At 47.2% G+C, this 13,081-nt stretch overlaps 1 protein-coding gene across 2 annotated transcripts in view; it reads left to right on the forward strand.

Annotated features, from left to right (window-relative positions):
- Positions 1-13,081, forward strand: part of Sap30bp (SAP30 binding protein) — a 35,370-nt gene that overhangs the window by 2,122 nt on the left and 20,167 nt on the right. For both annotated transcript variants that reach the window (XR_004113075.1, XM_031350502.1), the window contains exons 2-3: positions 75-184; positions 2,648-2,695. Coding sequence is in view for 1 of the 2 variants with exons in the window: in XM_031350502.1 (XP_031206362.1) it covers positions 75-184; positions 2,648-2,695 (158 nt within the window). In the remaining variant the exon portion in view is untranslated. The remainder of the gene's footprint in view (positions 1-74; positions 185-2,647; positions 2,696-13,081) is intronic.

Genomic DNA, 13,081 nt, shown 5'->3' on the forward strand with positions numbered 1-13,081 from the left:
TTCCTCCCTCCTCTCCCCTCCCTCTCCTCTCCCCCTACTCCCTCCCCCCTCTTCCTCTCCCTCCCCTCTTTCAGAGGAGAAAGGTGGTTTGGTCTCTGACGCCTATGGAGAAGACGACTTCTCTCGCCCGGGGGGTGATGAGGACGGTTATGAAGAAGAGGAGGACGAGAACAGTAAACAGTCGGTGGGTAAATCTTCCAGATCCAGAGCTGTGCAAACACTATTCCATTTCAAGGTTGACTGTCTCCTTTCCCTTTTGGTTTGAAATCAGTGGGTACCAGTTGAGGATGTAGCTCATGGGAGAGTGCTTTGCCTAAGCATGTCAAGGGCTTGATCCCCAGCACCACAAAAAGAAGAAAAAAGATGAATTAGTTGGGTAGTAGTAGTTCTTTTTGAAAATTAAGTTGTTTTTGTTTGTTTGTTTGTTTTATTTTGTTTTCCACATGGACCATAGTGTATTAGCTTTTGAACTGAACTTTTGGAGGGAAGTCTTTTTTGTCTGTTTTTGAGATGGGGGTCCAACTGACCCCACACTTTTCATCCCTGAGGTCCAGATCCTCTTGTGTCAACCTCTTGAGAGCTGGGGTGATAACCACGCTCCACTATGCCTAGCTTGGTTCCTTTTTGTAACCTTAGTATCAGTGGGTGTTTTATGTTGGTTTGTGAGCTTACCTGGTCTTCCCACTTGTATAAATGTGTTCATCCTAATTAGTGTGTCATTTACGTATCTGTGATCAACTTTGTATTAATCTTGGTTGGTGTCTATTCAAATGTTTCACTTTCTAACAGGGTAAGGAAGGGACGTTTTCTCGCTGTCATCCACACTTTGATTCTTTTCTTATATCCCACGTGGTGTTTTTGTCAGTTTCCTGGTTCTTAATGACAGAACTTCCTTGAAGTAGGTGCAGGTGACAATGAAAGGAGGACTGTGTCCTTATCATCAAGATGAGAAACATTTTATGGCACACAGCCACCTGAGCCATACGACTCGGAATTTTAAAGTCTGGAAGGAAAAAGCGCAAGGAAATTCAGGCTGTTGCTTAGCACAAAAAGGCATTTAAAGTTGAATTTGGATATTGAATCTGGCCACTTAGAAGCAGTGTCCATTGAAACACTCACAACATGCTTTATTTTGTTCTTCGTGTTGCTTTTTGGATTTTTTTGTTCTATGTCGATATGTAGAAGTTAGCTTTAGAATGCTTTTTAAACTAGGTTTAATGATCTATGTCCTGCAAATGTCCTAGCAATCAGGGTGCTAAAGCAAGAAGATTCAAGCATATATTCCTGTCCCTAATAAGTAAAAATCAAGACTGGGGATGTGGGTCAGTGGTACAGAGATAGCACTTGCTTAGCATTCGAAGAACCCTGGGTTGGATCCCCAGTACCACATTAAAAAACAACAGCAAATAAAACATTTCACAGATTGTATTTTGTATTCTCTTTTGAGAATTCTTTATGCCTTTATCCCACCCATTAGTGATAAATCAGTGTTGAGTAAAATTGCTAAGAAAATTTGTGGAAACCAGTGTGTGTGTGTGTATGTGTGTGTGTGTGTGTGTGTGTGTGTGTAGTAGGGATAAAGCCAGAGAGTTGTTCCCCAGCATCAACCACAGATATTAGTCATAGTGGTTCACAGCCTGTAACCCCACCATGAAAGAATGAGGGTTACAAGTTCAAGGTCCTCCTCAGCTACATGGAAGGAAGCTTTGTTGAGTTATTTGGCTTACTGTGTGTGTGTGTGTGTGTGTGTGTGTGTGTGTGTGTGTGTGTGTGTAAAATACTAATCCACATTTACTTTCTGTCATGTTCAAACTATGTATGATATTTTAGTTTTGTTTTCAAACCTCTCCTCAAACCCCAGTGTGGATACTGGGGACTCTGAGCATTCTGCCGAGCTCCATCTTTGACTGTGTAGTTGGTGTCATTTTGAGAGAGCTGTGTAGGTAGCATTGCATTGCAAGCTTTTGCTTCACTGGCACCGTCCAGGGCACTTGTCTAAAAACCATTGCGGCGTAGTTTGTTTGTGCTAACATCTGGAGTGCCGTGTCGTGTTTGGGGTAAAGTGTAGTAAATGGTTCACATCTGCGTCTTAGCTTTTGACCTTATGGAATTGTGGGCTTACATTGGAGAAATCAGTACTGCCATGGTTTTGGCTCAGGCAGACCTCCTTTGGGTAAGGAAGAGGGCTGAGAAGAGTGGATGAGTGGCAGTGAAGTGAGCCCCCCCCAAGGCTGTCCCTCCCTTGCCCTTTAGTCCCCCCTCCGCCTTCCTGTCAGTGCTTCTGGCTTGAGGTACTACCTAACTGTTGAGCAGTGTGATGGTTGTGGGTATGAATGTCGAGGAAATGGTAAGAGAATTCATAATCCTGGCTTTAATAACTTCAGAACATGGCGCATCTTCCCTCTCTTTACGCAGTCTCCTTCAGGGATTTTCACTGATGTAGAGGATGATACATTGATTTTGAGTTCCAGAACATCTCCTTTCCCTTTCTCTTTCTCTAGTTCTGGATTGTGTGGTAGGAAAGGGTTCTTGGTGGGGTGACTCCATCTAGGAAAACAGCCGGTTTACTCCAACCGCTGGTTATGTGTATAAGACAACCCAGGCCCACTCCTTTTAAGTTTAATCCTCTAAATTCTTTGTCTTGTAGGAAGATGACGATTCAGAGACTGAAAAACCTGAGGCTGATGACCCAAAGGTATTTGGTGTTGGCTGTGGTGGGTGGCTGGATTCAATCAAGGCTTTTAACATTCTGACTGAGGTCAAACGTGGAGTCAGGATCTGTCCAACTAGCACACAGAATGTGGACATTTTCTGGGATCAAGCCTGTTTAATGAAGACCCTTAAGGCCACTAGAAATTCCTGAGGCTTGAGATTAAAAGAAGAGACCTGTCTGGGTCCTGTAATCCATACACACTTAAGTCCAGCCCCACTTTCCCAGGTATGTGCTAGTCACGCATGCACATGGTCTTTTTTGACGCAGCATTCCTTCTCATAGGTCTGTCCAGAAGTAGCTGAGAGTAATGAGCAGTGGCTCTTGTCACAGTCCTAATGATCCTGTGGTAATGAAGGTCCAGGTGATTGGAAATGTACTTTTTTCAGAACTGTGTTTTATAATGCAAACATGTCCCTTGCAGGAATAGGTACATTTCACAGTTGCAAACTGCTCTGAAATAAGCCAAAGCTTTCAAGGTTGCATAAGTGAAATTTAGGAGACTTACGCCCAGTTGTAATATAAAACAGTAGTCTCATGATCTATGGGTGATTGGGGTTCCAGGACATCCCACCTTCATGCTCTGTAGATATGCAAATCCAGAGCTTCTCACAGTCTTTATTTAAAATGGTATATTTACATATGAGATATATATATCATGTGTTATATAACTCCCCCTGCTAGTTCCAGATTATCTCAAATTATTGTTACACTGTATTGTTCAGAGAATGATGAAAAAAATCTTAGATTCAATGCAGATGCAATTTTAAAAAAGAAATTAAACCCATAGCTGTTTGAATTCAAAGATAATGAAATATGACAGGGGCCAGTGTATCTGCCGAATATATAGCATGAGCCATTCCATCATCAGATGTGGCTATGCAGCCATTGGTGTAAACTCAGAAAGGCTGCAGAAGACTGGGAATGCGTTTTACTGAGGATGCAAGAGTAGACAGCGTGGAGCCCAGAAACTAGGTGCAAACTACTTCCTGTGCGGAGTAAAAAACCCAGGCTAAGAACTGGCTTGGCAGGAGAGTATGGGGCAGGCTTATGGCTCAGACTGAAGGCCACACAGAGGAGTTGGCATGCACTTAGCTGTCACTCCTTCACTGCTGTGATCCCAACAGCAAATTCTTGAGCAAAGGTACATCCTTGTGAGAGAGGGAGCCCTGTGGAACACAAAACACTTACTGCTCTGTGTAAAAGCAGGTAATAAAGAACAAGGGACACACGCACGTGCACACACGCACACACGCACGTGCACACACGCACGCACGCACGCACGCACGCACGCACACACAGATGGTTTCCCCCTGATGCCAGAAGAGGTGTTAGTTTCTGGGACTAGAGTTAGAGTGGTTGTGGGCTGCCAGCTATGTGCTGGGAGTTGGTCTTGGGCCCTCTGCAAGAATGGCAAGTGCTTTTAACCTCTGAGCCATCTCTCCAGCTCTGTTGGATTTAAATTTTATTTAAACTTATATGAGAGGATTTTGTGGTTCTAAGCTTTTGATTTGAATAATTCTAAGAGGACACGCTGCTGGAGCAGACCTTTTAGTTTATCTTTTAGTTGTTAAGCTAATGAGTTGCGTCATGGCTGTCTGTCACTAGATGGCACTCTCTGCTTTTCAGGATCTACTTTTAATTCATTGTGTAGGGCTCTCAAGACATTTGGCCTCATGACACAACTTGGAAATGCAGATCCCAAGAAACTTCTGCCCGTTGTATATATATTATATCTTAAAGTTAAACCGAGATGCAGACTCTGACCTCTGCATGGGGCAGGATGGAGAATGAGTCCCTAGAGCTCATGGCCAGGCAGTGTAGCCAGTTGGTGAGCTCTAGGTTCAATGAAAGACCTTATCTCAGAAAATCAAGTGGAGAGCAATGGAGGGGGATCCTGGACTCCTACCTCTGACCTCCGTGTACATGTGTGCAGGCCACCCATACACACATGCATGAAACTACCTGAACACTCATAAACTCAATTGGTAGTTTGCTAAAACAGTTGCTCTGTTCTACTCTCTGTGTGTGTGTGTGTGTGTGTGTGTGTGTGTGTGTGTGTGTGTGTGTGTGTGTGTGTGTGTGTGTGTGTGTGTGTGTGTGTGTGTGTGTGTGTGTGTGTGTGTGTGTGTGTGTGTATCCTGCAAGACAGGCTGTCTCTGTAGCCCTGGCTGTTCTGGAACTCACTCTGTACAGCAGATCTGCCTGCCTCTGCCGGGATTAAAGGCATGCATGGCTACTGCCAGCTGTTTTGTTTTTGAGAGAGTCTCACATGCTGAAGCCCAGACTGGCCTGGAATACCCAGTATTACCAGACTGCTCTCAGATTCTCAGTAATCCTCCTGCCTCAGCCTCCCAAGTGCAAGCCACAATGCCCAACCTCTGGTGTGTGTCTAAACACTTCCAGTAGGCCTTTTACCATGCATGATTTCACACCACCAGACCAGAGCCTCAGTATCTCTTCTGGGAAATGGGCATCATAATGAAATCTCCCTCTTTCGTTTGATGAGGATTAAAATAGTGCTGGGTGCCCGTGATCGGTAACATCAGCTGCCTCTAGTCACTTCCCAGGCTGGTCAGCCAATGTCCTTGACTACAGAATACTGAGGCTTGTGCTTAGCGCTTCAGAGTGGTTAGAGGAGCAGGCATGAAGGTGAGGGCACTAAAGAAAACAGAGAGGGCCGACAGGCGTGTTCTGGTGTGGGAAAGCAGGGAGGGGGTACAGTGGCAGCCAGATGCAGACCTGAAACAGCACAGAGCTACATGGAAGAGGTTTGCTGTCATAGAATGGAGACTTCTCTGTCATCTCTAGCCAAAATGGTTGGAGTTCTTCCTAAGGTAGTAATCCCACTGTTTTGTAAAAGATTTTTAGGCGCATGTAAAGGCAGCCTGGTTTACAGAGCAAGTTCCAGGACAGCCCGGCCTACACAGTGAAACCGTGTCTCAAAAAGCCAAAAAAATAAATAAATAAATAAAAAGAGTAAAAACTATTTGAGTAAAAACTCTTACTGCTATTAACAAGCTAGCATAGTGGCACATGCCTTCAATCTCAATCCTCACGAGACAGAGGCAGGTGGATCTTTATGATTTCAAGCCAGCCTGCTCTATAGAGCAAGTTTCAAGGATACGTTTTGAGAGTCTGTCTCCAAAAAACCAAAGTAAAAGAAACAGAAAAGGCCAAGGCCTATGCCTGCCTTGTAAGTCCTGGTCTACAGATTGAGTTCTAATACAGCCAGGGCTACACAGAGAAACCTCTGTCTCGGAAAAACAAAAAACAAACAAAAAACCCAAAAAGGTACCAAGACTAGAAATTCCTTTTTCGTTTGTTTTCCTACTTTCTTTACATTTAAAATATTTTGTTTTTATTGTGTGTGTCTAGCTGTGGAGGGAGGGGCGTGTGTGTGCTGTGTGCACGTGAGGGAGGGGCATGTGTGCTGTGTGCACATGTAGAGGTCACAGAACAACTCTGGGATCGCTTCTCTCCTCCCTCTTCTGCATATGCTCTGGGGTTGAATGCAGGTTGTCCGGTCGGAACAGCAAGCGTCTTTGCCCACTACTCCATCTCCTGGCTCCTGTTACTTACTGTAGTACAGGCTGGCCTCAGTCTGCCCACCCTCCTGCCTCAGTCTCTGGAGCACTGGGACCTAATTTTGCCACTCTGATACCTGGAGGAGCTTTTGTGTGCAGTCTCCTGCATTGGAGTTTGAATGAGACTCTAACTACAGATCCACCTATATGTGAGCCTTTGGTCTTCGTCAATCTGAGATAGAAGGGACTGAGTTACAAATCAGAGGAGGTCAGAGGGGAGGTACACGGAGAGGCTAAATACTGGCATGCTTCTAATCCATGCTTGCTTTCTCTTGGTTTTTGGTCTCACCTCCTCAGTAAGCAGTCTGGCCCTTAGGTGCTTTGATCACTCCACAGAGGGTGCTGCTGCTGTCCTAGATCTGTACTGATCTGATGTCAGATCAGCTGTGACAGTACCTCAGGGGCACCCAGTGGCTCCAGTGTGTCCCTATCCATTTGTCCTTGGTGCATGAGCTCCCCGCATGCTGCTGTCATCTGAGATTTACCTCCATAGCTCTCGAACATTCTCCTTTGTTTATTTTTCTTCCACTTCTGCAGTTCCTGTGGATAGAGGTATTTCCACTTCTGTCCCTGGCACACCCTTCCATTGAAAACAAGTAGGGATAGATGACCTAGAACAAGAAAGGCAAGTAGCCTGCTGCCAGCTGTCAGGGAGGGCCTGAGCTTGTAAGCTCCCTGAGGTCTTTGCTCCAGGCTCTGTGGTAGGGAAAGAATTCGGGCCTTTCTAGGCGCTAACATTGAGTAGGGGAAATTGTTGTGGCATTTTTGAAAAAGGTGTGTATGATCCCAGTTAAATCAAAAGAAAACATTCTTAAAATCCTTAGAGCCCAAGCTGGGCGTGGTGGCTAATTTAGAAGGATAAGGCAGAAGGGTCACAAATTTGAGGCCAGACTGGTCTAAACAGTGAAACCCTGCCTTAAAAAAGATTTGGCAGGACATGATGGCACACACCTTTAGTTCCAGCAGAGGCTGGTAGATCTGAGTTCCAGACCAGTGGGGACTCCACAGCCAGACCCTGTCACAAGATTAAAATGACAGGATTGAAGGGGGAGTTGGTAACTAAAGAAAGGTTTCCTCCAGATGTGGAGCCCAGGCACCCTCCCTTTGCCCCCCCATCCCTCCTCACCCCCCCTCAACCCACCTCACCCAACACCCCCCCCCCCCGCCGCCCAACTCAGCAGACTCTGATGCCCATTTTGCAGGGTCTGATGAGGTGGGGGAGTGAGGGGGACCACCATCCGGCCTCCAGTGTAGCTCTGTGTGTGTGTGTGTGTGTTTGTGAGAGAGAGAGAGAGAGAGAGAGAGAGAGAGAGAGAGAGAGAGAGAGAGAGAGACAGACAGACAGACAGACAGACCGACCTTAAAGAGTTGGCTGCGAGCCAGGGGGTGGTGGCGCACGCCTTTAGTCCCAGCACTTGGGAGGCAGAGGCAGGCGGATTTCTGAGTTCGAGGCCAGCCTGGTCTACAGAGTGAGTTCCAGGACAGCCAGGGCTACACAGAGAAACCCTGTCTCGAAAAAAACAAAAACAACAACAACAAAAGAGTTAGCTGTGGACACTAAGCATTACTCTTCTCACAGTTCAACTGCTACTTGGAAAACCAGATGCATGTGAGAGGTATCGTGTCGAGGGTTTCCTGTGAGAGCTTGCAGCATCTTGTAGCTTGTTCATGTGCCATAGGATGCTGGGTGCTTTGTTGCACAGCTTGAAAATGCAGTGGTAGATGGTCTTGGAATTGGGGCTGAGGAAGATGTAAGTCGTCTGTGCCCTCAGGAGCCCAGCTGAGGCATGCCAGTGGGTCTCTGCCTCCATCCTGAAGTGGTCTGGGGTTCCTGGTTGTTGAGTGTTGAGACTGTCAATGGACAGTATTGGCAGTCCTCACTCAGTTATTCCTTCATTCTCTCTCCCAAGTTATCACTAATAGGCAATGATACTTCAAACTGTATTTTTAATTATAATTGGAGAGGAGGTGCACTCATGGGCACAGGATCCCCAGAGGCTGGAAGGCAGCACTGGGTGCCCTCGAACTGGTTTCCGGTGTTGTGAGCTGCCTGAATTGGGTGCTAGAAGTCAAACTCTGATCCTCTGCAAGAGTAGTGTGGACTCTTAACCACGGGGCCGTCTCTCCTGCCCCTTACTGTTGCTCTCTTGAAGTATCTGAATCAAAGACCTAGGAAGTGAAAGGCGCGTAAGAGCTTATGTCCCAGGATTCTGTTGTTAACTGCGGCAAGAGCGTGAGCCACCAGCAGTTGCATGGGCGCAGCACCCCAGGTGAAGTCAGTGCTCTCTGTCAGCCACCCAGATGAGGCTGCCGGGACTGTGGCTCATGCGGGTCCACAGAGCTACGGGGCTTCCTGGCTGGCCTCCTGTGTGCTTACTGCACCACTCAGGGCTCTGCAGTCTACCAGAGTGACCTGGAGGGACGTTAGCTGTAACCGTGCTCCACTCACCCCCATTGACCACTTGTGTCCTTTGTTGCTTTGCTCTTAGAAAACCCTGAGAACTAAGACTTAGTCCTTAAATCTGTCAAGGCTGTAATTCCATAACTTGGGAGGCTGAGGCAGAAGGATTGCTATGAATAAGAGTTCAGCTTGGACTGTATGATAAAATACAGGTTAGCCTGCTCTACAGAGTGAGGCACTATCTCAAAGAAGCAACAACCTTAAATTTAAAAATTAAAAACAAAAACCAGAATTGTAAGATAAATAAGGCAGTAAACATATGTACGTATGTAAACATTTCTAAATAAGAAATTACTTAAAAAATTACTTAAAAAGAAAACTGGCCACCATGGATCACACTGGAGTAATTACAGTGCTTGGTAGGTCAACTTGGGCAGTGTGAGACTCTGCCTTCAAGAAAAGAAAGGAGCCAGGCAGTGGTGGTCAGAGAAGCTGGGCGGTGGTGGCACATGCCTTTAATCCCAGCACTTGAGAGGCAGAGGCAGGCGGATTTCTGAGTTCGAGGCCAGCCTGGTCTACAGATTGAGTTCCAGGACAGCCAGGGCTACACAGAGAAACCCTGTCTCGACAAAACAAAAATAAATAAGTAAATCAATCAATCAATAAATAAATAAGAATGGAGAGATGGCTCAGTGGTTAAGAGCACTTGCTACTCTCAGAAGATCCAGGGTTAGTCTAGTACCCTTGTAGCAGGTCACAACTGCCTGTATGTAATTCTCCTTCCAGGTGGTCTGATGCGCGCTGCAGGCTCCTGCACAAACTTGGTACATATATATGCAGGCAAAATTAAAACTGTAGAAGTGATTCTAGCGGTGGCTCCCATGAGCAGCACACTCCCCCACTGTTCCATGCATGGTTTTCTTGAGCTGTGAGTCTCGAGGCGGGAAGCTGCATAAGCCAGAGTGGACTGCATTGCTACAGTTGTCCTTGAGTGAAGTGATGCCCGTAGGGGCTCTAGGGGGGCCTCTGCGTTCCTTACACAGATCAGGAGTATCACCTTGGGCTGGAGAGATGGCTCAGTGGTTAAGAGCACTGACTGCTCTTCCGAAGGTCCTGAGTTCAAATCCCAGCAACCACATGGTGGCTCACAGCCACCAGTAATGATATATGATGCCCTCTTCTGGGGTGTCTGAAGACAGCTACAGTGTACTTACATATAATAAATAAATTAATTAAAAAAAAAAAGGAGTATCACCTTTGTGGCTCCGCCTTCTTGAAGCCCACATAGTTGTTCACCCTCAAACTGAGGAGTGCTAAGTAGGACTTAGGGTGAGCTTTCCTCTGTGAGTCCTCAGGACTCAGGTCAGGGTTCAGCCCCATCCCCTGTTGGTGAAGTCTTCAGGACCAGCCCTTCCGTTTGAGTCCACTCACGCTTGACTCACTGGTGCACCAGAGACTCCAGGCGCTTTCCTCTGATCCTCTCCTTGGCTTTAACACACTGCCACAGGAACCTCCTTGGCTGCCCTTGCTCCAGGTGCACTGAAGCTGAGATTCTAGGAGCCCCACCCCTCTCCTCTGTGGTTCTGCAGCCAGGAGGAAGCCACTACATGCCCGTCTGCCACCCTATCAGCTTGCAAGCCCCAACATACCTCCTGCCTTTCAGGGCCAGATGCTGTGGATTGCTAACTGAGGTGTGGCTGGGCCCCTCCCTTCCCAGCTGGGAATCATCTTTTTGAAATTATATGATGTAGAAGATTGCCTGTCCTGGGGCTTCAGCACTCATTCTCTTGTCTTACCCCCTTTCCTTGCACTGTGGCTGGCTGTATGGTTTCTGAGGTTTGAAAAGGTTTTTTTGTTTTTTGTTTTTTTGGAGACAAGGCCTATGTAGTCCTGACTGTCCTGAAGTTTGTCTTGTAGACCAGAGTAGCCTCAAACTCACAGAGACCCTCCTGCCTCTGCCTCCCAAGTATTAGGATTAAAAAGTTGTGCCCACAGCAAATTTGTATTCCTAACCCTTGAATTGGGTAACCTTTTTCCTAGTCATACCAGAAGATACCTGGTTTCTTTCTGGTCCCCAGAGTAGTGAACCCCCTTCCTGCCAATCCATATTGGTAACAGTTTGCACGGCCTCCATCATTCTGGGCTCTCAGTATGCTTGCTTCCTGTTAGTTTATCATCTGCGGATGACCTGGGCTAGTGGTGCTTTGTGACTCATAGCCCTGGCATGGTGGCTGTCATTCTCTTCTCTGTCTTTTTTGTAGCTCCAGTCTCCCTGAGGCCCCAGAGCTACCAGTAAAGCCTAGAAACCCTGTTCTTACAGGTAGCCTTGAAGGAAAAGAAGTGTGGCGCAGCCCCACCCCCAAGGCCTTGATGTAAGGTAACCTGTACATCAAGATAGACAGCACCTGTACTGCTCCAGGAGTCAGGCGGAGAGAGCCACCCTTCACAAATTCCAAGGAACAAAACCCTGACACACTGTCAAGTATGGGTGATACTTGGAATAGTCAGGTATCAAAGCCCTCCCCATTGGAGATGGCTCTTGGCCAGACTTTCGCATTCACATGTAAGCCCGGCTGGATTCAGCAGGTTTTATGTGGTGGAACATACACTGCCACGCTGAGCCTGAGCCCGAGCTATACAGGTTTGTTTTAATCAGGTTTTTCAGTAGAGACAGCCATTTCCTTCCCCTTCCCTTCCTTTTCTGCAGACCGCAAGGGGAAGCTGAAGCTGGCTTACTTTCTATTGGCGGGCTTCTATTTAACCCTGCCTAGAGGAGCCACCTCTGGCTCTGATTGGCGAGTTGAGCCTTCCTGTCTGAGCTGTCTGGAGTCAAGGCAACTCCAGTGCATCCATAATGGTCCCACCAACTTCCGCCCATTTTCCTGCTAAGTGCAGTGTTTCCATCCCTGCCTGGGCCACGTGCCCATGCAAGGGCCCTGTCCTGGCCCACAGGACACAACTAGAGGAAATGTACTGCTCATGGTATTTCTCCAGTTACAGATCACGGTGGGAATGCTCACACAGCGGCGATCTTTGTGGCATCACTGAGTCACGGCTGTCCTCTGCATGCCCCATTCATGCGTCTTGGGGAGCACTTGGGGGTAGGTGGAGAGAGGGTTGAGACCAGACTTCTTAAAGCTCAGGCTGGCCTTGAACTCCAGATCCTCTTGCCTCTACCTCCCAAGTGCAGTGATTACAGGTGTGTGCTACCACACAAAGGGCCCTGTTTGGGAGCTATTTTGAGGCTCCTAGGAGGGTTCCCAGGGTGGCAGCACATCTAGTGTGGCCTGGTGGTTCAGAACACTTTGCAGGGCTATTGTGAGAACTAAATGAGGTCATTAGTTGAACGTTGAACGGCTTACCATAAAACCTAAAATGGTTCCCCACTATCAATTTTTTTTTTTTTTTTTTAAATTTTAGCCTGACTGCTTGGCCTATTGTCTGTGACATAGTAAATCTTCAGTGAATTATTTATGGAGTAAGTTAGTGGGCTAGCTGTCCAGTAGCTGTCTTCTGCTGCTTATGGCTTTGTTCTTTCTTTATCTTCGTATGTTTGCCTTGAGGCAGGATTTTGCCAGTTACCCAGACTGGCCTTAGCCCTTCACTACAGTGACTAGCCTATCAGTGTAGGTGGGACTTCTGGCAAGTGCCACCACACCCAGTTTAACTGTGTCCCACCCCCCAGCCCCAGCTTTGTCTCAGGATTTAAAAGCATTAGGTTGAATCCTGAGAGGGGCTGCAGGATATGATGCTGTGTATAGGCCTAGACTTCAAGCACTCCAGAGACTCGGGTGGATACGTTCAGAAGTTCTGAGCTAAAAAGGCAAGACCCTGTCTCAGACGGGCAGAAAGGGTGTAGAGCAAGAAATGACCGTTAGTGCCCTCCCTGCCTCCTCCCAGGCCCACAGCAGCCTTTCTTGCAAGCTTAGGCCCCCTTTTAGCTACCTTCTTCCTCTCTCATGTTTTCAGTAAGCCCAGACATCAGAACTAGCTAGTGCTAAACATGTTTGGTGCCTAGCTTATCTATTACATAGCAGCTGAAGGTAGCCATGAAGCCCTGCTCCACACTGAAGAACAGTGCCAAGCGACTGCTATGTGGAGCACCTGTGGTGGCCAGGCGTGTTGGGAGCACACAGTGTGGAAGATCCAAACCTGTCAGGTAGGCAAAAGTGCAAGAACATTCCGCAGGCAGTGGTCTGAGCTTTGTATAGCGTGTCTTTTCTAGATTAGGGAGAGCAGAGAGCAGGCCTCCTGTGGAAAGAGGACAAGAGAATGCTAAACCTTTGGTAGGAGCTGGGCTACTGTGAAGATTCATTCTGGAGGAAGATAGCGGATTCTTTGCTTGGCTTTGCTTTGGTCGGCCTAGACAAGCCTTGAACTCAG

The sequence above is a fragment of the Mastomys coucha genome, unplaced genomic scaffold, assembly GCF_008632895.1.
Source record: "Mastomys coucha isolate ucsf_1 unplaced genomic scaffold, UCSF_Mcou_1 pScaffold5, whole genome shotgun sequence".
NCBI classification, from domain to species: Eukaryota; Metazoa; Chordata; class Mammalia; order Rodentia; family Muridae; genus Mastomys; species Mastomys coucha.